Here is a 25,257-nt window from a genome sequence, read left to right on the forward strand (position 1 = left end):
TCGAGGGGCGGCGCGGCACCCAGAGTGCGTGCGTGTCGAGGGGCGGCGCGGCACCCAGAGTGTATACATATATATGTCGTCCGTTCGGTTTGCGCTCACTCGCTCGGCGTCCTGAACAGAATGTGAACAGATTTGTTTGTTTCCCACTAAAATCACTGATAGAAGCCCTGACATGTCCGGATCCGTTCGGCTTCTGTTTTTCACCGCAGCGCTGCAGACCGCGCCATTTGTCACATGCAGAAAAAAAAACAAAACGGAAATCCAACGGTTGAACAGGTGCCAACTGAAGCCGTTTGTGTTTGGAACCTCCGTTGAAATCAGTGGGGGACAGATGAGTTTGGGGGGTTTTCCCACGTTTTATTTGTTTCTTCCACAAGTGGCGCAGAGAGGCGGCGCTCAGTTCTGCATTTCCAGCGCAGGCGTGAAAGGGGTATAAGTGCAGCACCTGATGGTGCAGTGTCAGACCCGCGGACCCGTGGCGTATGATGTGGCGGCTGTTGGTGACCATCTAGAATCTCCTCATGGGTAAAGCTGGCTTCACGTTGCGTTTTGTTAGATCCGTGCAGTGAAGTGCGTGGGAACGGCTACCGGGCGGCGCCACAGAGGGGGCCACCTTGGTCTCCGGCTCACGTAGTTTCCATCGTTGTCCGTTTCGTACGCTGGATAGAGAAGTGCTGTCCCCCGTGTTCTCCTGCCCCCACAGAGGTCTCACGGAGGACTGAAGCTGGTCTTAAAACTGCAACTTCTTTGCGAGCGTAATGCGTTTTTGTGAGACAGTCTCATTCTGTCACGGTACTTGTGTGAAAAATCACAGGTTTCAGTAGGAAAAAAAACCTAAAAATCACACTTGAATGAAACTCTCATGCGATTCTTGTCTTGCCCATAACAAGGAATGGCGAGTTTCCTGCGATGTCGCTGAAGGAGACCACGCTGCGGTTTTTAGTAAACAGCAGTTAGCACATCGCATGATTTCTGTGCATCGTGCAAACATACAGACCTCGTGTCTCTGCCTGCCTGGATAGATGAGCCCTACGGGGGACAGATTACGGCGGGGATCGGTGCTGCTACTTGTTACCTGAATCGCCGTGCAGAAAACAGCGCTCAGGTGTATGACCCCAGTCAAAAGAATGGGGTTCATATTTGTGTCTCGCAACCCACAAATCTCTTGTGACTTTCTCGCCTGTGTGAACCCCACCTTAGAATAAGCTCACGTCATGGTCCCCCCACCGCCACCACCACCGCCATTACCACCCCACTCCCTTCATCGTTTGTCAGTGTTCTGTAGGTGTAAAACCCATCAAACAGCTCAAAAGTAATTAAAGGGAGTTTGACAACGGAACAGCGCCATAAACTAAGATGTGGTGCTGCTCCTGTGGATGACGGGCGTCAGGGGGCAGTGTCCGCCGGTGAAGATGGCGCTGGGTATGAAGAGATCACTCTATCTTCACCAACGAACACTGTGAGGAGCCTGTGAGTATAAAAACTACCCCCACCCCCACCCCCACCTTCCCGTCACCTAAACTTAGTTTATGGTGCTGCCCCAATGTGACAGGCAGGGGCATAGCTAAAGACTCAGGGGCAAAAATTCAGCTAGGGCGGGTGGGGGTGGGGGGGTTCCACTCTTTCTGGTACCGCATAGAGGTGTATAGAAAACACTATAGATCTCGGAGTCAGCTGTTTAAGGAGCTGAAAACTATCGAAGCCCCCTTATTCTAGTGATCAGCGGGACCCCCACTGATCAACACTTTTGACATGTCAGACATCAGAGAGTATATCTGTTCTTTGAAGAGGTTGTCCAGGATTATAAAAACATGGCTACTTTCTTCCTAACACAGCGCCACCCTTGATCACATGGTTGTGTGTAGTATAGCAGCTCGGTCCTTTAATCTGAGTCTGTGGGTTATAACTGCTGTATATGCAGCGTGCTGATTAGATATTCTCCTTCCTTGAACTTTGCTTTATATTTCCCCATAAAACCTCCGGTGCCGTTTTATTGCGTGACACAAGGGCTTCTCGATTGCGTACGATCAGAGGTCACTGGACTTCATGTCTGACTTCATTAGCGTATAACTTCAAAGTTGACTTCGATCGGTCCACCATGTGCAAACATTGCATCCTGTACAAAGTTGACGTTGGCTCGCCCCTCCGGTAGGTGGGGCCGGGTTAGTCCTGCGGGGTCACAGTGGTTTCTCCTGCTCACAAGCACTGGAATGACCTTGTTATAAACAGCATCTGTGTAACGTACCAGTGTCTTATGGTGGAAACGTGACCCGGCAGTAGAGGGAGGAACGTCATGTAACGATCAGTTATTCCATGTTGTGTCGTACGAGCTCAAGATCTGCTGAAGTCTGGAAGCTTACACAACTGCCATAAGTGCTTGCTCACTCCCATGTAGTGCTGGTAAAGGTCAGGAGGTCTGAATCTTGAGCTCCTGGTCTTTACCTAGTACTGTATTAAAATGGGTTACCTTATAAAATATTTTTGGTGCACCCCTAAGGCCGCCTGTCCGCAAGGCGCTGGCGATATACTGACACGGATTTCCGCTGCAGGGCAGCACTAATGTCACCGCGATTTTTCCTCATTCATGGCTTTGCTATGCGTGCTCCACATGCAATTTTTTTTTTTTTTTTAATCACCGCGGATCACGCTATGACAAACCGCCCATGGACAGCCAGCCTAACACTGATGACAGGGTGGGGGTTGGGAACGACGCATTATATGAGAAAAAAACCCAAATACTCCCGCTGCATGTTACCCGGCCGCTCTTCTGTTCACCAGCACTGCAGCAGTCACATGACTTGTTTACCTAAGAGCCCGCTGCAGCCAATAGGAGGCTGGGCAGAGATGTCATCGGTAACCTCCTGCACACCTGCCTCAGGGCTTCTACATCCAAAGCCACATCACCAGGTCTACTGGCTAGGTGACGTCAGGTGCTGGTGGCACTACAGTATGTATATTAACTTTATAAAGTTTTGGACAGGGGGAGCCCAAAAATATGTAGAACTGTTAACTGGGAAAACCCTTTAAAGTCATTTTGGTAAGGCAAGGGAATGGACTAAGGTAAAATGAAAAAAGAACTGAGCAGTACTCGCCCTTTAAATGTCTCACTGCACCTGTCCCGGAACTGCTGCAGCGCTCATGTGTCACTCATCATTCACATGGCTGCTATCGCCAGTCCCTGGCTCCAGTGGTCACTTACTGTTACAGGACTGGAGCGGCTGCACTTCACTTGTGGGACTTCTGACAGTACAGATGTTTGTTTGTTTTGTTTTTTGGGATTTTTTTGTATTTTTTTCAAATTTTTAGTCCAGTTCCTTTCCTTAGCAACTTTTTTGAAAAGACCCGCGGAAATGGCTGCAATACACAAAGGAGACCTCCAGAATGTGACAGGCAGTCGGGTGAGGGGGGTGATTCGTGTTACAATGTGTGTTCGCCAGAGTGTCCCTGTTAACCCTTTAACGCTACAGAATGTACATTCATGTCCTGGAGGTTTGTATGGAGGGCGATCAGGAGTCGATCCCGCTCCATATGTTACTTACATCCAATACCTCTCCACTACAGCTGTGATCAGCAGTGCAACTGATCTGAGCCATTAGCTCTTTAAATGCCCCAATCGTATTCGGCGGTCCCGTACGGCCCCCCACGATTGTCTTATCAATTCATGCCTGCCAGATCATGCTTGATTGCCTGCCAGATCATGGTATAATGTAATACTATTGTTTTATATCGCACTGGAGGAGCGATCAAACTAAGGCTGGATTCACACGAATGTGTATCGGCTCGGTTTTCACGCCGAGCCGATATACGTTGTCCTCATCTGCAGGGGGGGAGGATGGAAGAGCCAGGAGCAGGAACTGAGCTCCCGCCCCCTCTGCCTCCTCTCCGCCCCTCTGCACTATTTGCAATGAAAGGAGGTAGGGCGGGGCTAAGTTCTGCAAATTAGTCCCATCCCTGTCCCGCCTCTACACATTGCAAATAGTGCAGAGGGGCGGAGAGGAGGCAGAGAGGGGGCGGGAGCTCAGTTCCTGCTCCTGGCTCTTCCAGCCTCCCCCCCCCCCCCCCCATGCAGAGAGAGACAACGAATATCGGCTCGGCGTGAAAACCCAGCCGTTATACGTTCGTCTGAATCCAGCCTAAATTTGGTTCTAAAATATTGTATTAATTGTTGACCCACCTTCCTCCCCCTTTGTTATACATAGTTAAAAAATAAATAATTGGTATCGCTGCGTCCATAAAAAAAAGCTCATCTAGAAAAGTAATTATAATTTATCCTGCGTGGTGAACGTCGTCAGAAAAAGTAAACCACTCCCAGAATTGCTTCTCCTCTCCCCCCCTCTGTTGTTGTTGCCCTGCCTCCAAGAGAAAAATTCTAAAATAAAAAGCGATCAAAAAGCTGCATGTTTTTCAAATAGGTACCAATAGGAACTACAGAAAGTTCCGCAATAAGGGTCTTCGCACAACTTTTGATGGAAAAATAAGTTATGGTGGCAGAAAATAACGATAAAAATACAATCTCTTTTGGAAAAAAAAGTAGTACAGCAAAAAAAACAAAAACTTGGTATGGTAGTAATGGTACTCACCCATAGAATAGTTATCCTGTAATTATTGCTGCAATGTGTACACCATAGAAACAAGGCCGCCCCAAAGATGGCGGAATTAAACTCCTCCCCCCCCCCCCCATTTCACTAAACTTAGAATTAGTTTGTTTGTCAGTACCTTACATAGTATCATTGAAAAATGTAAATCGCCTCGCAAAACCAAGGCCTCAGACATCAACGTGGGTGGATGAATAGGGGGAGGTGGGGAAGGGTCACGTCCTTGATGCAGGCAGAAATCCTCATTTAACCCCTTATCATACCATCCTCTTGTAGAAGTTAAAAATATCTGCCGGCATATCCTAATAGAACAGATCTGTCCCGTATCTGTTCACTCCTTCAGCTTACAAACTCGGATGCTCTTGTTGTTCTTCACTAATAGATTCAAGGTTCAACTCCGTCCTGAATTGTACTGCAGAGTCCAATGTCCATAGCTGGAAACATGTGGCAGAACGAGATGTCATCTGCCTGCCATCTAGGGTGTCCTCGTTGGTGTCGTACAGCAAGGCCGGCCGGTACATCTCCGCTTCAAGGATACAACAATGTAGGCTATACAGACACTTTTTGTGTATCAAGCCAATTTTATACTTAAATTTAATTTCAGTATTATTTTGGATTGTAGGAAGAAACCTGGATTTGAGCCCAGGACCCCAGTGCTATAAGACAACAGTGCTGCCCCTAAACCGTCGTGCTGCCCCTATATATTATATAGTGGGCTTCTTTGTTTAAAAGATGCCTTTCAGCAGCTTGCCAATATAATACATCGGCTAGTGTTTGGTAGGGGTGAGGGGATTATATAGGACTTTCTCCAGGCTTTTAGTATCTGATATTCCAAGAAAACCTAGTTATAATTCCCTGCTGCCCGCTTCTCCTCTGACTGACCGCTCTAGCGGACTCCTCTTTGGCCGCTATGGCACCGTCAAAGCTGTGGAGCAGCGCACTGGATAGAGAGAAGGCCGCTAGAAGGGCTCTGGAGGGAAAAAAAGTTTCATATGAGAGTTTTCTTCATCTAATTCTTGAAAATGCCTTTAACTTAATGTTACGCAACATAACTGAAGTCTGACACAAGGCTGAATGCTGACCGAACACAAACCGTCACGGACTGGGAAGATTAACCTGGGAATACCCCTTCCATAGCCACAAGACAAGTGATATGTTTAATCAGTCCGGACGTCACAGCTGAGGGGTCCAGTGTGCTCCTCTGCTTCACATGGAGATGGAACGGTGGCTGAACATCCTTGCTGCTACTCCAGTCATGTAAGTGGGACTACCGGAGATGGCGGAGTGCTTGTACTTGGCTGTTTCCGTTAGTCCCATTGAGTTGAATGGGTCAGCATGGCGAATGCTGAGGGTTGTGCAGTGAGAAGGATTCAGGATCCCCATTCTTGGGATCGTTGGGGGTGAGGAGTAATGGTAGGCTTCCTACTTGCTGAGCAGACTTTTGGATAGGTGATAGGCCGAAAAGTCCATCTTGGGAACACCCTTTCACACCAAGCCATTATTCATAGCTTTTTTTTTTTTATATATATATATTCTGAGCCTTCTAACTTTTTAGGCCTCGTTCACACGGGCGACAAAGTGGCGTTGCTACAAATCACATGTATGTGAAACCCATGCTTTCCTAAGGGTTAATTCACACGTGCGATGTTTTGTAGCATGCAACATGCCAAAACAAAAACCTGGCGGGTCCCGCGATATGCACGCGACTCGTGAGGCTTTGTAGCCCATGTTTCCCTATGGAACCTTCCTTTCTGTTGCATCGCACAAAAACGCGTTTTGTGTTTTTTTGTTTTTTTTTTTATTTATTTTTTTCATATGGTGCAACTTTTAATCCTACTGTAAAAGCCATAATCGAAGCCTTAGCAGCAGGAAAGAAGAAGAAAAAAAAAAACGTATACATCACCTTAGAAGCACTGTCAGCCGGCCGCATCTTCTCCCCGGCACTATTTTCCTTCATCTCTTCTGGTTGGAGATTGAAAAATCCAGCCTCCTGGAAGCGCTGCCTCTGATTTGTTAAGCGTTAGCCAATCACAGCCATTCATCGAGTGCTTGCTCTGATTGGCTAAGCGTTAGCCAATCACAGCTAGCACTACCAGGAGGCAGGGATTTTTTAATCCCCGGGCAGTAAAAGAAAACAAAACTTTGTGCAAGAGGCCATCCGTGTACGCCCCCTGTTGCCCGAGGGCCTGCATGCCCTCTTTCGCATTATACAATATATACAAGACATACGCTCTGCTAATTACTGCTAGTTGTGTACAGCCTCTTCCCACATAACCTGCTGCCCCGTTAGCAGTCAGGTCAGGCCGCCAGATCCACCAGTGCGGTGTGCTTTCTGTTATAAACGGGTGTGAGCATCATGTGTTGTGTATTCCCGGCTGGATTAGCCTATTGGTAACTTCTAATTGATTTTCTTAAATGTGTAAAAATGACTGGAATGTATTAAAATCATAAACTAATGAGCGTTCTGTCTTTCTCTCCTGGAGGAGCACGTGGGGCGCCTCCTCTGCCCTCGCAGTCTGCTGAGTCATGCAGCTTGGCATGGAGCTGCTGTAATCTGCAGCGCTGCCTACAGGGCGGTATGTCCTCAGCTGATAAGGGCACTGGGTTGGAGTGTACACACCATCTCACACCCAGGGCTTTGTGGTTCTATCTGCACCACCACAAGGATTGTGTGACCGGATTACTACTTGTTTTGCAATCACTGCAGTTCTAGAATTTCTCTGGATTTATAAAAAAAAGTCCTTGAATTTGTGTTCCCTTTATAATTGCTGACACGGTTACTCAGATTCTGCTTCGTAGGGAACAAAGTGCGCAAAACTAAGAATTGGAGCCAAGATCTAACACTAATAAAGGCCATCTGCATGGGACTGTTATAGCGCCTCGTTCGGCCAAACAAATGTGCGTGCTAATCGTCGCTTCGGCATGCGCAGCCATCGTGCACTATTCGTTTACAGTCCGCTGGTGGCGCACTTTCAACCCGCATGAAGATCGCCGCTGAGCAAGAAGTCGGCGGTGATCTGCCTGTCTAAACGCTCTGCACGAGCGATAACCACCTACCGTCACGTCGGTGTTAATGCAGTCGTTTACATGCCTGTGGTCCCATCTAACGGGGACATTAGTCCAGACTCACACATTTGAACTGCGTATTACACATGCATAATATTCGGTGAAAGGCTTCAATGCAAGTAAGTTGATCCGTTCACACTTGCAGATATTGTGTGTGTTTAAAAAAGAAAAAAAAACGCAGCATGCTGTATTTTGCCACGTATTACGCACGTTCAGCCCTATTGTTTCCTATGGGTACACAGTACACATGCAATGTACGGTGTGTTTTACGCGTGTCGCTGGAAGAAAGGTTAAAAAGAAAAAACGCCATTGCATTACAGCGTGCGTAAAATACGCTGTTCATGCGCAGGCAAAAATGCTGGAATGCGCAGTACCCTGCAGTAGTAGAACGCTCCCATATTACCGTACGGTGGTGTGAGCCCGGCCTAAACCGCACAGACCTATGGGTGCGTCTATGAAATGATGCAACGCATTAATGTTTTCTGACCCCAATTCCACCATTCCAACTTGCTGGTGCCAGTGAATCATTGTAGACCAGCAGTCCGCTCGCCGGGGCTTGTGATGGGGCAGCGGTTAGTTGACACCAACATCTGTAGCTATCGTATACTTAACCGGATGTTGTGCGGTTCAGGCAGCGTACGTTTGTGACGGGGGCGCGGTAATCTACAGCACACAGGTACAGGCATGATTGGACACGATGGAGTAAAGCAACCTCTTGTGGGCAAGGAGATCTTGGATTGTCACGGTTTACGTTGGCAGCAAGGCTTCTGGAGCGGCGGTACTCCGACCCTAGAGAATATATTCATTACCGGGCGATGGAACGTCAAATAAGATGGGCTTGTTCCCAGCAGGAGAGACCAAGTAATCTTGTAGATGTGATACCGAATAATGGCTAACAGGTAAAAGGTATCATCCACAAGATTACTTGGTTTCTCTTGCTGGGAACACTTTGCTCTACTGGCTAACGTGATACCAGACTCTCTCAGTGCTGCGGGCGAGCGGATAACCCTTTTTAATAAGTGATATAGATATCTGCAGGAGATATTGGTGTGAGAATACTACAACCTGTGCGGAAGACCCAGCCGTCCTGGGCCAGGCCATAATGGCTGCCTAGTGGGCCTCCGGGAGCTGCCCGCTAACGGAGCAACTTCTAGCTGCGCACAGTACACCCAACGGGGCTGTCTGTGCAGAACGATCCCAGTGGGGGTCAAACACCATTTTTCTGCACATTAACTAGTACTTGAGGCCAGATGCTGCAGACGGCTTCTGATGACCCTAGTCTATTAATCTATGATCCCTACACCCACAGTCCGACTGCATTAAATCCTGACGGTAAGGGGGGGCTTCACACCGGATGAAAGAGGGAGTGAAAATGCAGAATTATGAAACCAATGATTTTCAATGGTTTCATTCCATTTGCGATGTTTTCACTCCTGCGATGTGCCTGATCTTTGTGTTTTTGCTTTTTGTCGCCCGTGTCTCCCAATGGAGCCTTTGTTTTATTCTATTGCACAGCAAGAACTTGTGACTTTCATGCGATGCGTTTTTAATATTAGAAAGTCCGCGTGAAAATCACAAGCGGCGGCGGCGGGTCTGCAAGAAACTGCATTGCTGACGCTCAAAGATCGCCTGAACACACATCTGATTTTTGCCACGATTTTCTTGCGGTCGCCACTATGAAGGAGCCTTAAAGCTGAAATGAACAGCAAGGGGGAAAAAGAGGAATTGGCTAGGGTATAGCAATGTTATCCGCCAGGAACGCGCAGGGAGGAGGCGGCAGGCCGGTTCCCAGGTAAGTATATTCCAGAAGCAGCCAGGCAAAAAACTTCTTTAAAACTTCAGGCTTTTCTCAAGAAAAGAAAATTTAAAATGGTGTATAATTCCAGAATCCTAAAGCACAGCCGCGTTTACGTGTCTCAGACCCAGTGGTTCTTTTGGCTGTTCAAGCATCAGGTTTTGGCGTTGGGACTTTTTTCCGCAGGTTGCTAGGCTACCGGGAAGGGAGAACGGTGGACGGCTTGCTTGTCTGTGTTTTTACTGTGCAAAAATACGCAATAGAAACACTACTCTGCACACCGTAAAATGCGCCTTCACATTCGGTAGTGAGAGTGGCCTGAGGCCTCCCTCACACAGGGCGTTTGCAGAAACGCAGTGTTTTTCAACGCTGCGTTTACTGCAAATTCTGCCCGGTTTCAGCAGCGCTGGCATACAATCAGAGCTTACCAGCACTGATTGGCTGAGACAGTCAATGAAGGGCTGTGATTGGTTGTCAGTGCGCTCAATGCCCAATCACAGCACTCTATTGCCGGAGACGGGGTTCTCAAACCTGGCCTACGGCAATAGACTTGGGAGTGTTGGAGAAGCCCGGATCAGCGGCAGAGACCAGCGGCCGCGACCCGGACCGCAGCGGCTAGGTGAGTATTGCTTTTTTTTTTCCCTCCACCTAGCAGGGACTGATTTTCGGGGTAGGGCTTCTATTGCAAGCCCTCACCCCGAAAATCGGCGAGCGGTTAACGCTGCCAAAAACGCCGCACCAAGTGTTGCCGCATTTTCAGCAGTGCTAAAACCGCTGCCCATTCATTTCAATGGGCGACGCAGGGCTGAAAACGGCCAAAAATAGAACTTGCATCGCTGTCAAAGTGCAGCGTTGGAAGGCACTGCGTTTTCAGCCTGTGTGAGCAGCCCCATTGAAATGAATGGGAGTGTTGTACAGCGTTTAGCACTGGGCTGAAAAGGCAGCGTTTAATGCTGTACAAAACGCCCTGTGTGAGGGAGGCCTGAGGCCGCTTCCCACGGGCGAGATAACTGCGAGAGATTTGTGCATTGTGAGACGCATGAATGTGTATAGCCTATTCTCTTAAATGGGGTGATAAACATGAGCGATGGCATCCTGCGCTCACATCTCATCATTTCCAATGGGGCCGGCGGCAGCATCGCGCCTTATTCTAGTTACATGCCGTGCGATGGGAGGTTTCTCTCTTAAAAAGAATGTGAAAAACTCTGCGATCCTCTGCTGCGCCTGGCAGCTGCGCCGGGGGATTGCTTCTTTCCCTAAAGGGATGCAAGGTGGTTTTAAGATCAGAACAGCTCACATTTGCGGCAAAATCACATGTTGGCGAGAGTGTGATATGAGCGTAATGGCCTGATATCACACTCGCCCGTTTGAAGTCGGCCTTCAAAGGTGTTTTACAGACACTGAAGAGTATAACCGAAGAGGTTCATCGTACCCCGGGGTATAGTAATGGTGCCGCTGGGAGGGGAAATAATGTATAGATGGTATATGTCAGAAAACACAAGTAGAGGGTTGCCGGCTGCGCTCGCTCGGGGCCGATGTCCACTGGAACTCTCCATTTCTGTCCCTCAGTGTCCGTATAACCCCTTGTTATGAGATCGTGTACATGTAGGGGTGGCTTAGGATTTTGGATGTATTCACGTTTTTTACTCTCCTTGAATAGTTTGAGGCTCATTGTTTGAGTGCTGGAGCCGCGTATGGAGTAAAGCTGAAATAACTGTTCAGGGGGAAGGGATATGTACCTTTATTATGTTGGGGGTGTTAATAACCCCCCCCCCCTTCCACAACAGAGGTCCCTCAACATAAAACGGTCGTCCCAGAAGCAATTAATATTGTGTGTTGAATCCATAACTCTATGGAGAACTGGCAATTGGTTATGAAGCCTTTACAAGTAATACAAAACGGAGATTAAAGACAATTACGCAGATAAGTAATACAGGTAAAGCAGATCCTTCCATATAACAGCCTGAGGAGCTGCTGTAATGATTCTGTATGTAGAGGACCAAAGGTTCTTCAGGGTCTGTATAGTACACTGTGTGCCGGGAAGTAACACGGAGCCGCCCTCACCTGTTGTCCGAGGGAGCAGCTCATGTAGTAACACATTATACTGTAGGGAGGCGCTACTAGGCAGCGAATCGGTGCGTGCACTCTAGTAATACAGGTGTTTTACCAATGAAGTGCCCATGCTGATTGGCTGCACTTTCCAGCAAAATGCTCGTACACTGTCTCCGACAACCCGGATCTGCAGTATGTTGAATCTGCTTTCAGGTCACAATGGCCAGGGAAGAGCATTGTATGCTGAGGCCATTGTAACGCCCCTCTTGCACTGAATGAGAACTGCAGGATTCTCATTTGCACCAGTGAACGAGGTGGTGACGTCATCACTGACTCATTTGTGCTCCTGCAGTCTGTATAGACAGGCAGATCCTTGTTGAGAACCGTTCACTTCTCGTTCAGCGCTTCACGTTCCTATGTACAACCCTGAGCGAGGAGTGCTTGAACAGAATGCCAAGTGAAGGAGCCAACGATGTGTTTTAGTCCTGCAGAAATTGAACAAGAGAACCATTCTCGTTCATCATTGGCTCACGTTTAGCCTAAACATCGCTCACTGATGAGGTGCATTTAGACTAACGATTATGTCAATGGCTTCTTGTATGTCTGTTCCTCTAACCATCTTTGACCACAACGGTAGTATTCCCTTCCGGTAAGAAGATAATTGTGATGTGTTGCTTGCAGCATCCCGGTGGGGAAGAAGTTCTCCGGGAACAGGCTGGCGGAGATGCCACGGAGACGTTTGAAGACATTGGGCACTCGACAGATGCCAGGAACATGTCCAAAGACTTTATTATAGGAGAACTTCATCCAGTAAGTGGCCTTTCTGTATTGTGGGATCTTTTTATTATTCGTTTGCAACGATTGAAAGCGTTTTTGAATTAAAAAAATCACATCGCTTCTGTGAAATTGAGCTCCTCCCACGCGTGTTACAATCACAATTGTTTCTCATTGACTTCATTGGGCAGCATCGCACTTACACGCACATCTTTAAAGGCACCATTATAAACAATGGACAAAGTGTGCCGCGATTCTCCCTTTCTTTCCTTATAGCGATGCTGAGAGCGCAAAAAAACTAAAAGGGAACTTGTGTAAATCAAAGAATGGATTTCATATTCATGTGAGTTTTGAATATCGCTCGTGTGACTAAGGCCTCATGTCCACGGGGAAAATCAGGCCCGCCGCGGATTCTCCATGCAGAATCCGTAGCGGGTCCCTCCTTTCCCACGGGCATGAGGCCTGAAAATAAGAATAAACTCACCTGTCCTCGACGCTGCGGGTCTCCCCTCCGTCGCGGCCGGATCTTCTTTCTTCGGCCCAGTGGATGTGCTCAGCATGCCGGCAGCATGCCGCGCGCATGCGCCGGGCACATCTGCTGGGCCGAAGAAAGAGGATCTGGCCGCGACAGAGGGGAGACCCACAGCATCCAGGACAGGTGAGACCCGCACTAAAATGGAGCATATCGCGTTTTTTTTCCCGCACGCGGATCCACACCTGAAGGGAAAAATGACATCCGCAGGTATTTACCTGCGGGTGTCCAATGCATCCCTATGGGGCGCGGATCTGCGTGCGGGAAAAACGCTGCTGATTTTAAATCAGAATTGTCCCATGGACATGAGGCCTAAGTCCTTAAAGAGGATTTACCCATATCAAATCTACATAAGCCTGTTTCACATCTGTCAGAACCTCCGGCTGGGGGATCCGTCATGGATGCAGCTAAAAATACCAGAAGCAGCGCTGCATGCAGCTTTCTTTAGGCCAGTTGGGCAGAAAGCTGGCAGACCCTATCATAGTCAACCGCGTCCACCCAGCGCTGTTCCGTTCTGTCCAGAGACTGAACCGGCTGCGGGAATTCCCCCTTCCTCCCTGAACGGAGCAGGAAAATGGGATCCCCAGCGCAGATGTAAAGGTACCCTTATCTAGCCAGGAGTTATAAGTGATAGATCAATACCTACAGGTGCCATTTGCCAGCTCAGATCTCGCTCCTCGGCTGCTTTTTAGGGCAGAGCAGTGATCTGTGACTACAGGGGGTCTGAGACCCCCTCCCCGTCTCATCGCTGGTTCTGACTGCTGCTACCCCTCTTCCCCGTTGCAGCTCTGCCTCTGCAGATTGACTGCTGTGTGGAAGCACAGGCGCACCCACAAGTTGTACGTGGCGAATGGGTCACTCTTACAAGAAGGGCAGAGTGCTTATAAAGTACATATTGTTAAAAAGTAATAGAAGGGAATGAGTTTTAGTAAGCCAGAGCTTGCAGAGGTCCTGTTAATTGCCATGAAGAGGTCATTCAATTTAGACCTATATGGTATACAATCCTCCTCTTTCATAGTCAGTAGAAAATCATAAACTGGAGAAAAATTCCTGCACTACTGAATGTGCTTGAAAATGGAACTTGCTTCACAGAGGGGACTTGGATGCCACCAGGTCCCCCCAATCCAGCTTGGCAAATTAGAGATCCCCTCAAGATGGTAGGGATTGTTTCCAGCCGCTTAATTCATATAAATTATTAGTGGAATGAGTACAAAATAAACTGCACAGAGACAAGAAGACAGACCGAGATAATCAAAAAGAAAAGACACACACCAGTATAAATGGTGAATAGATCAGCAAGACGTTATGGGGTACAGCAGACCCCTTTATCAAGCATCATAAATGGTTGGAAACAGTCCCTACCGTCTTGAGATGCTCCCTACATCGCTACCCTGGTGGCATCCAAGTCCCCCTGTGTGAAGTAAGCTCCATTTGCATTTTCAAGCACAGTAGCGCGGGAATGTTCTCCACTCTGTGATTTTGTACGTTCTTTGTGCCGGAGGTCGTGTCACCTGGTGATTTCAACTTCTGCTCTCCCTACTATTGTGACACCTGGCGGGCTCATGTGCCAACTATTGAAGGTTTGCTTGGCCCATAGGTGTGCCGACCGGTCACCGACAGACCGCACACCAGGCGAGTTCTCCTCTATATGGTCCATTTTATCATTGTGAAGTGACTAATCTTTCCTCGGAGCGCAGACATTACTCCATATATTACTGCAGTTCCCTCACATGGTAATGCCTTATAACTGTATGTACGGCCTCAGCCCGTCTACTGCGGTGAAGGTGTAAAGCTCGCTGAAGACAATCTGTGTACGGGCCCTGCCGCTGGAACAGTCCCAAGCTTCCCTTAGCACAGTGTTACACCACTTACAAATCTCACTATCCCATGGGATACTTATATTGGCCCCGGGCCCCGCTGTTTGTGAGATCTCTCCATGTCTTGTCAGGGTGTCTAGAAAAGGTTTAATCTATTGACACTTTGAAGTATGTTCTTGTTCAGTGACTCAGCTGAGCGATGTTGCATATCTTAAGTAAATCAATATATATATATTTTTTTCTTCCTAGGATGATCGATCCAAACTCCAGAAACCAATGGTGAGTTTTACTTTTGTAACTGGTTGTGCTTGTGAAATGGACAATGGGTCCTGAACCCTAAAGTGTTACCTCGGCATGCAATCTCATGGGTTAACGGTTCAGACCGGTACACTGGTGTTATGTAATATGTTACTTATTGTAACTCTTTACAGAAACATTCTTTAGCCGGTCTCACACGGACCCTGACCGGCGACCCCCATTACCTGTTTCCTGCGGATGACTGCAGACGCTTGCTGTCAGCCATGCGCAGTATATATATATATATTTTTTTTTCCCCCACGCCATGGCTAGGCGATGACACGGGTACCTGCTGCCTATCCCAAATGTCAATTGCAGATGAGCCACCGATCAGACAGCTTCCATTGACTTCAATAAGCAGACATGCTTTTTTTTTTAAACTGAGTATGGAATACCGTGTATCGCCTGCATAGGTGAATTCTGCAATTCAAATCCGTTGGTGTGAGACGGGCCTTAGTATAGGTAGAACCTTGCCATTACTAATAACCTTTTTATCTGTGCTGGACACAGCTGAGACTCTGCATATGGCATAGCTTCACAGCTGATTGACTATAGCCGGGTTTAGATGCAACGATTTATCTCTCAAAAGATGTCTTTTGGGCGATAATTGATGTGTACATTTACAGCGCAAGATGGTCGCTCTAACGTTAAGCAATCACTTTGCGCTCTGAGCAGGGGATGCAGAAGACAAGTGGGGCCGCTTGTCTCCTGCATCCAGCTGGTCTCTGCTCGGGTATGCAGGACACAGCTGGACCGCTGTTCATACCCTGGCTGTTCAGGGAGCCCTCAGCTGGTATACAGTTGTGTAGGGTATGCAGAACACAGCTGGACCGCTCTATTCTTCATACCCCGGCTGTTCAGGGAGTCCTCAGCTGGTATACAGTTGTGCAGGGTATGCAGAACACAGCTGGACCGCTCTATTCTTCATACCCCGGCTGTGTTCAGGGAGCAGGATACAGCTGAAACAATAGTATCAGCTGTATCCCGCTGTGAATCCCTAATAAGGCTCATCGTTGTCTTTCAACACGCTGAATGACAACGATGAGCGACGGTATAACGAAAACTGCACAATGTCAGTGCAGTTACGATTATCGCTCAAAAGATGGCTTTTAAAAACTTGGCATGTCCCCATAGCACCATAAGATATAACTTATGGTGCAATTGGGGGTCGTGACAGAAAGCCAAGTGATGCGGTGGTGTCGTGTGTGTGTGTTTTTTTTTTTTTTTTTTTTTGTTTTTTTTTTTTTTTTTTTTTTGTGACCCACTGAAATCGTATGGCACACGAAAACCTGACCTCAGATTTCCCATACAAGTCTATGCAAGATTTTCATGTGCCATGCAGATTCACACCAAAATCCTTGTCCTAATCTGCACCAAGTGTTCTGCATGTGAAACTACCTAGAATTGAAGTGAGTTGGAAGAGGTGCTGAGAAGTTGGTGACCATACTGAGTGAACTGACCAGTGTGTGTTGTACCTGTATTCTAATTCTGCGGGGCACAAGTGTGACGTGCTGGGAACAAACGATCACCAGCACGGTGCTAACGGTTTTTTTTCTTGTACATAAAAACTACATGGTTTTGTAAACTATTTAAATTTTTTTATGTATTTCAGGACTCCTTTATTACCACAACGGATTCTGATTCAAGGTATTTACAGTTTTTTATCTGTATAAACAAACTTAGGTTGGAGGATTTCTCCTGGCCTCATTATGTGTCGGTGGTTGTCAGCTGTCTTCTTGCTGGTGGCTTGAGGGATGACGCAACTGAAGCCTCTGATAAGACAATAGTTTATCGCCTGTCAGAAGACCTGGCCTAGCCGCCTTACCGGATGATGGTTGTGCTTTAGTAGAGCAGGACTAAAAAGCGGAAGACACAGAAGACTAAATACCTCATTTTTAAAACCCTTTTAAATGTAGGTTGTCACCAGAACTGGTCCCTTTTTGTGTCAAGCTTGGGCAATCTAATGGGAACACATTGCCTTTAGGGTTCACATTTGCGGCAGAGGCGCTGATTCCGATCCAGCACAAAATCTCAAGCCAAGTAGCGCAATTTTGTTGGCGTATCTTGTTTGGGAGAATGTGGAGTGCCCAATAGATCCCATTTTATAGTCTGGTGCCATTTGTTTCTGCCCTAAGACGGATGTACTCCCATCTAGCATACCGTTTCCTGTTCCCATGATGGAACAAGAACGTGGAATGCCGAATGTAAGTGTGACCTTCAACCTTATTTACATAATACACTGCTGCGGGTACAGCATTGTGGTCCCGCTCAGGCTGCATGCGGAGGAGTTTTAGAGCCTGCTCTGCATTTTGTGATGCAAGTAGTTTAATGTTCAACTCCTCTATGCAAATTTTCATGATTAGTAAAGATTAGAGATGAGCGAACGTACTCGGTAAGGCCGATTTTCGCAATCGAGCACCGCGATTTTCGAGTACTTCACTACTCGGGTGAAAAGTACTCGGGGGCGCTGTGGGGCGTGGCGTGGCAGATCGGGGGGTAGCAGCGCGGAACAGGGGGAGCTCTCTCTCTCCCTCTCCCCCCGCTCACCCACAGCGCCCCCGAGTACTTTTCACCCAAGTAGTGAAGTACTCGAAAATCGCGGTGCTTGATTGCGAAATCGGCCTTACTGAGTACGTTCGCTCATCTCTAGTAAAGATCCGTTTACTAGGGTTGTTTGCCATACCAACCTGATAACTCAGGACGCTCAGATGCAAGTTTCCAGGGATTTCTGTATAGCTTATACAGTAGGCTTTTGTAGGTTTTCATGGTCATTATATAGCAGGAAGTGGCTAAAATGGAACAGAATGCACTTAGTATTGTGTAGTGAGCGGGAAGAACAGGAAGTCTGCGTGATGACGCTTCAGCCAATAGCTGCAGTGCGCTGAGTGACATAAGAAAAGGGGGGAGGGGGTCTGAAAACTTCTGTACAGTCCTATAAATTGTGGCCATTTTCCTATTTATGTGGTGTAAAGGGGTCTAAAACTTACAAAGCACATTGGAAACTTGTATTTGAGGAAGCGATGGCCCTTATTTTCCCAGTTATAATTCAACCAAATGCGTATAAATAGGCGCTGATAACATTCTTTCAGCCACTGTCCCGCTGTAGAACAATAGTGATGTATTTAGAGAACAGACCACCCTCTGTTCTCTAAATACACGCAAATAAAGCTAGTTAGCTACTATGGGGCAGATTAGCCCATTAGTAGCTAATGCAAAATGATCACCCAAAACTGTCAGTTTCTGACGCATTGTGAGCAGCTATCTGTGTGTAAATGGACCTTAAGTGTACAGAAACGTTTTCAGTAGTCAGCCTGAATATACGTAAATTGGTGTTAACCCTCTTAAAGCCACAAAATGTATTATCTGAGAAATAAATTGGTGAAAAACCCCATTATATATACAACTGTATCAATGGATATGTAGTCAACTCCTCAGACAACCCCTTCAAGGTAAAATACATTTTCTGTGATATTAATTGTACAAAGATTTATTTATTTTTTTTAAATGTAGTATAATACACAATATATGAAAAGTAAAAGGAAATTGTGGATTATAAACTAGATCAATGGTAATTCATAGATGCCACATATGTATCTTGTGAGGGCTTGTTGTAGTTAAACATGACTTACCCATTCTGTAGCTGGTATTCACTGACTCTTAAAGGAGATGTCCCGCGCCGAAACGGGTTTTTTTTTTTTTTAAACCCCCCCCCCCCCGTTCGGCGCGAGACAACCCCGATGCAGGGGTTAAAAAAACCACCCGCACAGCGCTTACCTGAATCCCGGCGGTCCGGCGTCTTCATACTCACCTGCTGAAGATGGCCGCCGGGATCCTCTGTCTTCATGGACCGCAGGGCTTCTGTGCGGTCCATTGCCGATTCCAGCCTCCTGATTGGCTGGAATCGGCACGTGACGGGGCGGAGCTACACGGAGCTACACGGAGCCCCATAGAGAAGAGGAGAAGACCCGGACTGCGCAAGCGCGGCTAATTTGGCCATCGGAGGGCGAAAATTAGTCGGCACCATGGAGACGAGGACACCAGCAACGGAGCAGGTAAGTATAAAACTTTTTATAACTTCTGTATGGCTCATAATTAATGCACAATGTACGTTACAAAGTGCATTATTATGGCCATACAGAAGTGTATAGACCCACTTGCTGCCTCGGGACATCTCCTTTAATACTGATCCTAAACATACATTTAGGTGGATGAGGGTTTAGCTGGATTATCCCATAATATTGTGAATTACATGGTGTTTTGCTCGTACACGCCGGATAGTTTAGACCTGACGTCGTAAACTTTCCTTTTATGATTTACTTCAGCCGTATAACTTGCTTAACCGGTTGAAGAACCAATAGTATGACTGATCTATAAACCGTGCTCATGTTCACTATTTGCCTTCTTTTCTTTCTTCTAGTCTATGGAGTAACTGGATTATCCCAGCAATATCCGCAGTCATTGTTGCCTTGATGTATCGTTTCTACATGGCAGAAGAGTAAATGTCCGTCTACGAACAGTTCTGGGTCCAGACATGAAAGTGTGGGCACCGTAATGCCACGGCCAACCACTTTTTTGATCTTTTTGCCTGTGTTCATAGCAAGTCAGTCTTCGAGCCCCCAAAGATGTTTTATTATGTAGTTTTTAAATGGATACCTACAATCTGAGCCATATAATCAAATGTGGATGGACTTGTTGATGGAAGTTGAAACCACTTGTGCGGTGTGCGATGGTTTTGCTTTGGTCTGTTCAAAATCATCGTCGTACCTAAAATTTTTGGTCTAGAATACATTTAATGGACATAAATTTTTTTAAGAATCTGAAATATCCTTTAGTGACAAATGATGAATCTGATCAAGTGATTTTAGTCTCATTCTGTGTTACTGTACTAGAATAGGAAAATGTCCCACAAATAAGGCCTCCTGTCCACGGGCAATTTTTTTTATTGCGTAACGCATGATACCCTTTACATAGGGTAACTATGGAAAGCGCAGCCCAATGTACACGAGTGGAAATCCGCCGCGATTTTCTGCGATGAACCTATCGTAATGCTAGGTTCATCACGAAAAATCGCGGTGACTTTTAAGTGTTCTCCCACGGCGGAAATCCGCTTGCGTTAAACCGCAACACTTGTGGACAGGCGGCCTAAGCTGTATCTGCAATACTCATACATTGCAGTTCTATGCTACTTCGATAGCAGAGATCATGGGAAGATGATACAAGCTATGCAGCATCAATTACCAAATGCTGTTTTTGCTAAGCACTTGCTCAGAATATTGCCAGTAAGAGTTATGCATGTTGTGAAGTCTTGCAGACTATTGTTTAACTTAGTGCCTTGTACACACAATGATTGTGACGGGTCAGGTCTTTTATGTCTGTCACAGTGAGTGCTCTCTAAATCTTGGACATGTGGGTTTAAATAGACGTTTTCTGTAACATTCTTAAATAATGATTGTACTTTAAACAAACTTTACAGAAATCGATAGTACAGGCAGATATAAGAAAAACTTTGTAATATATTGTATCCAAGAAAAATGCTGCTTTCTTCATTTATCAGCCTCCTTTCCTCCTCTTACCCCTCACTCCTAAACTGTTCACTCGCTCCAAAATGCTACTAAAATTTGTTTTGAGAGATGAAACTGTCAGGTCACTGAGGGATCAGGTTACATGCTGCCCATAGAAGCTTATGGAGTGAGGAGACTCTCACAGACCTGGTGCTGCAGTTAATAGTGTTTTAAGGTGCGTTCATACATCGCTGATTTGCTGCAGATTTCACCTTTTTAATTAAATTCAAATTGAGGAGGGTGTAATTGCTGCAGATCTGCAGCAACTCAGTGACCCGTGAACACACCTCTTTATAGCTACTGCAGTCACATCCAGACTGCTCAGTCCTTCTCACTTTCTCTCATACTGCTGCTTCATTGTATGAGAAATAGTGATAAGGGAGCAGAATCTGCCATCTTCTACATATGCCGGGGAGTGGAGACATCGTAACAACTAATTGGCAGAATAACCTGCAAAGGGGAAGGCTGGTGATAAATGCCATATACGTCTCACAAATGGTGCTTTGTCACACACACAAACGGTTGCTTATTCTGCAATGACAGGTACACTTAGAAAACGATTATTATGAATCAGCTGAATTCATGACCACACCTGACCTACTAAGCTTATATCTTGTAAAGAGGAAATGTAATAACATTTTTTAATTATTTTAACGTTTCTAAACTACAATGTGTACATTTCACAGGGGGCTGTCCAAAAACAGGATAAAAACGACATTTTGCGGATTATAATCAAGTTTTTTTTGTTTGTTTTTTTTAATTTTCAGATTTGATTTGAGACTTTTTCCATTCCTTTTTGCTATTTTTATACAATGATCTATTTCTGTATCTAAGATCAGTCCACAATTAGACTGACTTGTGTTATCGCTGCTCTCATATATGGAATCCTATAGCATTACTACACACTATATTCTGTAAAGTAGGAGTCCACCCTAAAACATAAGTTTATTTTATTTTTTATTTCTAAATGGGTCTAAAATTCTAGCCTTTTTTTAGGGTATGATCACATATAATGGAGTAAATTCACACCAGCGTCCATGTTCTGACTTGCTGTGAAAATCCTCTATTTCCATAACCTATAGAGCATGCTGCAGATTTCCCAGCCCCTTCCCCTTACGTTATACTGTATATTGATTTCAGATTGCATACCTCAGCGGAAATTCTGCAGCAATTGCACTGTTTATGAACTCTCTCGCCGTAGTTCACAGACCGCAAACGGACCCATTACAGCCTATGAGGCTATTCACATGGACCAATCTGTGAAAGCAAAATCACCGAAAGGCCTCTTGTCTGTATTCACAGATGAGAATAGTGCCTACAATGTGCGCGGTCTGTGGAGATCTGACAGCACACGCATCGCACATCTCATGGAACTCCGTCCAAGTCGTGCCCAAGATTCTCTGCCACAACCAGACTACAAGGTGGCATAGGATTTGGTTATGATTTACACCAGTTTCTAGCATAAGTTTTTTAGTAAATCCGATGCCTGTCAACGTATACAAACACAGCAAGCAATTCTCATAAAGGCCCAAAAGTGGCAAATTTTGTTACAAATATTGCATGTGCAGAAATCTATGACTTCAATATGCCACTAAATACTTTTGTGAATTCCCTGCCAAACTGTTAAGATATGGAGTTCTATTTTTCTTTGGCCCCAAAGTAGAGGGTGTTTGATGTAAATTGGGTAAGACCTTACTTTTAGGCCGGTCTCACACAACCGGATTTGAATTGCAGATGCCACGCTCACCGTCCATGTTGACGATCCGCGGTAATACGTGGGCATTGACAGGCATGTAGAGTCGAAGGTTCCTTTACACCTGTGGATATGAATTGACTATTCCATGAGCGGTATCTCTTACCACAGAATCTGCGACTATAGACACCATTGTGCTATATGGTTGCAGATATTCCTGCAGCCCATACGCAATTACATTTAAGAAATGTAAAAAAAACCTCCTGCGCATAACCACCTGTGTGCGCATACGCGTTCATACGTAATACAACCAACTACGTGCTGTGGGCAGGGTCACAGCTGGAATTCACTGCGGGCCGCCCACATGCGGAATCCAATCCGGTCCTGTGAGCCCAGCCTTCTACTGGTTTACCATGTCATCGAGATCCGTATATAAGCCCCCCTAGTAGTCACTGCAGGCAGCCAGCTTGATCAGTCTAAGCAGGGGATGTTAACCTCTGTATGATAAATGAACGGAGCCCCTACTATATGTAAAGAGATAGCCCTAAAGTAGCTAGTTGAGATATTTAACACACCTGTATTCACGGATGAATATTGGCTTGAAGCCCTATATGTGGGTTCTATATATTTTTAAATATACTCTCATTTAACAATGATTTCACTTTATAATTTCTGGTATTTAATGACATAAGGGGAAATGATTTTAGACTTCATAAGCTATAAATTTAACAGAATAACCCTGAACCTCCTAATAAAAGTTGTATTTCAGTTTTCAGAATTTTAACCGTGTCTTTGCCAAAATTTCCAATTTTATAATGGTGGAAAAAGTCCATTTGCTCATAAGATTTCAAAGATTTTCTCCAAAGGGGTTGTCCAGGACTTTCTGGATTATTTTTTTATTTTTTAATGTTATCAATAGATGATCAGTAGGGGTCCGCTACTCTGGATCCTGGCCTGTCAGCTGATTCCCATCACAGCTGTCATTATGGCCAGCACAGCAAGCAGATTGTGCTCACTATAGCTCACTGGCCTGGGTTGGTATTGCAGGTGCGCTCTGAATGCCACTGAATCTAGTAGCTGTGCCTGCAATACCAACTCAAGTCACTGTGCTGAGCTCTAGTCGGGGCAGTCTGCTTCCTGCGCTGTCCGTGACGGCAGTGCCCGAGATCCTGAGTGGCAGACCACCGATCAGCTTATGATTACTTGCACTTTTGTTTTTTTGTTTTTTCTAAATATAACCTATTATCTTCAGTGTTGGGGAAGGCAATGGCAAACCACCTGGCAAAAACAGTCTGCCAAGAAAATGTCACAATGTGACGTCACCCTAGGAGTCGGTCATGACTTAGTGCTTGCACCAGGGGACTTTACCTTTTTTATTTGCAATGTGCGATAAGCCTTGTATACAACTTATACCTTTCACATGAGAAGTTAAGGCTCTTTGAAAATGACAAGTACCTAATTTGGTCTTAATAAAGAGAATATTTTTAAGCTGTTTGTTTCATACTTCATTTCTTGGTGTTTACAGTTGGGTTCAGTTCACACTTGTGTCATGGTTTTCATTTAGAATGGAGCCAGGTAAGCCGTCCAGGATTAGTCCTCCAATTTATAGCGGTGTCAGTCAAGATTCTAGTATACCTCGTATATACATCTGTCCCTGACACTGCAGCTGATTTTTATAATTTTTTTTAGAACCCGCTTTAATTGACTTGTGAGTCATTACATGAACATTGAAAACAATTTAGAAGCCTTTGATGCAGATTTCGAACCTCAACTTCATGGGACACTTCGAGGAAATGAAGCCTCTGCAGTTGCTCAAACTCTCTCCGATGTTGGTGTGTTCGCACCTGACTCCACTTGCCTACATACTGTTTGGCTTGTCCGCTTCCAGCAGATGATGAACTGGTCTACAAGTCTATGCCAATTGTTCATTCTTTTTCTCTTGTATTGACGATATTACTTGCTCAACATCAATCTTCCAAAATGTCAAAACTCCTTCCTGCACAACCATGTACATATTGTGGCAGTCATTGATTCTTTGTGTTTTCAAAGCACATTGCAGCTGTGTTTATCTGATGGCGAATCTTCTGGCTGCCCGCAGTCGCCACTAGAGGTAACTTATTGTATATGCAGTAAGCTCTAAGCTCCCTCAAGTGGTAACTACAGGTATGTCCATGAAGGTGATATTTATATACAGTATTAAGTAGATGCGTGGGGGCCATGGATCTCTCTCCATGGTTCATTATTCTATTGGTTTGCTTGGATGAAGACAACTCCCCCGCCCCCCCCCCCCCCCAATCCAGTTCCCATATCTCATTCTTCATTTTCTTCTCCCACTTCCCCCTTACAGTTCAGTTTCTTTCCATCCCCCACCTCCCTCTCTTCTTATTGGGTCTTTTTTTATCCCCCTACTCCGTCCCTCTTTGTCTCTCTCGCCTTTGTTCTTTCTTTCTCTTTACAATACCTTTTACCTCAATGTTGGTTTAACAGCCACCTAAGTTAATATTAAGCAGTGTCCTGGTATTTGCGAGCCATTCTCTAAAAAACCTACGTAACTGAGTCACTCGGAGCTAAAAAGGTAAGTAAACACTCCAGAAGGCATCTTAACTCCGACTTGGAATTCATATACAAGCTGACGATCTCTTGGATTATATTTACTTTCACCTCCAGCTCGCAGTCCTATCAGTAGTACAAATAGCTGGTTCTCAGCGAAGCTGCTACAGTTAATTGTAATTATTACTTTTGAATTCTTTGTTATAACTAGAGATGGGCAACCGTACTCGTCCGAGCTTGATACTCGTTCGAGTATTAGCGTGTTCGAGATGCTCGTTACTCGAGACGAGTATTAGCGTGTTCGAGTCGCTTTCATTTTCTTCCCTGAGAAATTTGCGCACTTTTCTGGACAATAGAAAGACAGGGAAGGCATTACAACTTCCTCCTGTGATGATCCAGCCCTATACCACCCCCCTGCAGTGAGTGGCTGGCGAGATCAGGTGTCACCCGAGTATTAAAATCTGCCCGCCCGCGGCTCGCCACAGATGCATTCTGACAGAGATCAGGGAAAGTGCTGCTGATGCC

At 45.9% G+C, this 25,257-nt stretch overlaps 1 protein-coding gene across 1 annotated transcript in view; it reads left to right on the plus strand.

The window, feature by feature from the left end:
• CYB5A (cytochrome b5 type A) overlaps positions 1-23,670 on the plus strand; it is a 24,586-nt gene extending 916 nt beyond the window's left edge. The window contains exons 2-5 of the mRNA XM_066579494.1: positions 12,190-12,318; positions 14,881-14,910; positions 16,541-16,575; positions 19,346-23,670. Of these exons, the coding sequence (XP_066435591.1) occupies positions 12,190-12,318; positions 14,881-14,910; positions 16,541-16,575; positions 19,346-19,427 (276 nt within the window). The 3' untranslated portion in view covers positions 19,428-23,670. The remainder of the gene's footprint in view (positions 1-12,189; positions 12,319-14,880; positions 14,911-16,540; positions 16,576-19,345) is intronic.
• The last annotated feature ends 1,587 nt before the right edge of the window (positions 23,671-25,257 follow it).

This window comes from Eleutherodactylus coqui, chromosome 9 (assembly GCF_035609145.1).
Source record: "Eleutherodactylus coqui strain aEleCoq1 chromosome 9, aEleCoq1.hap1, whole genome shotgun sequence".
Classification (NCBI taxonomy): Eukaryota; Metazoa; Chordata; class Amphibia; order Anura; family Eleutherodactylidae; genus Eleutherodactylus; species Eleutherodactylus coqui.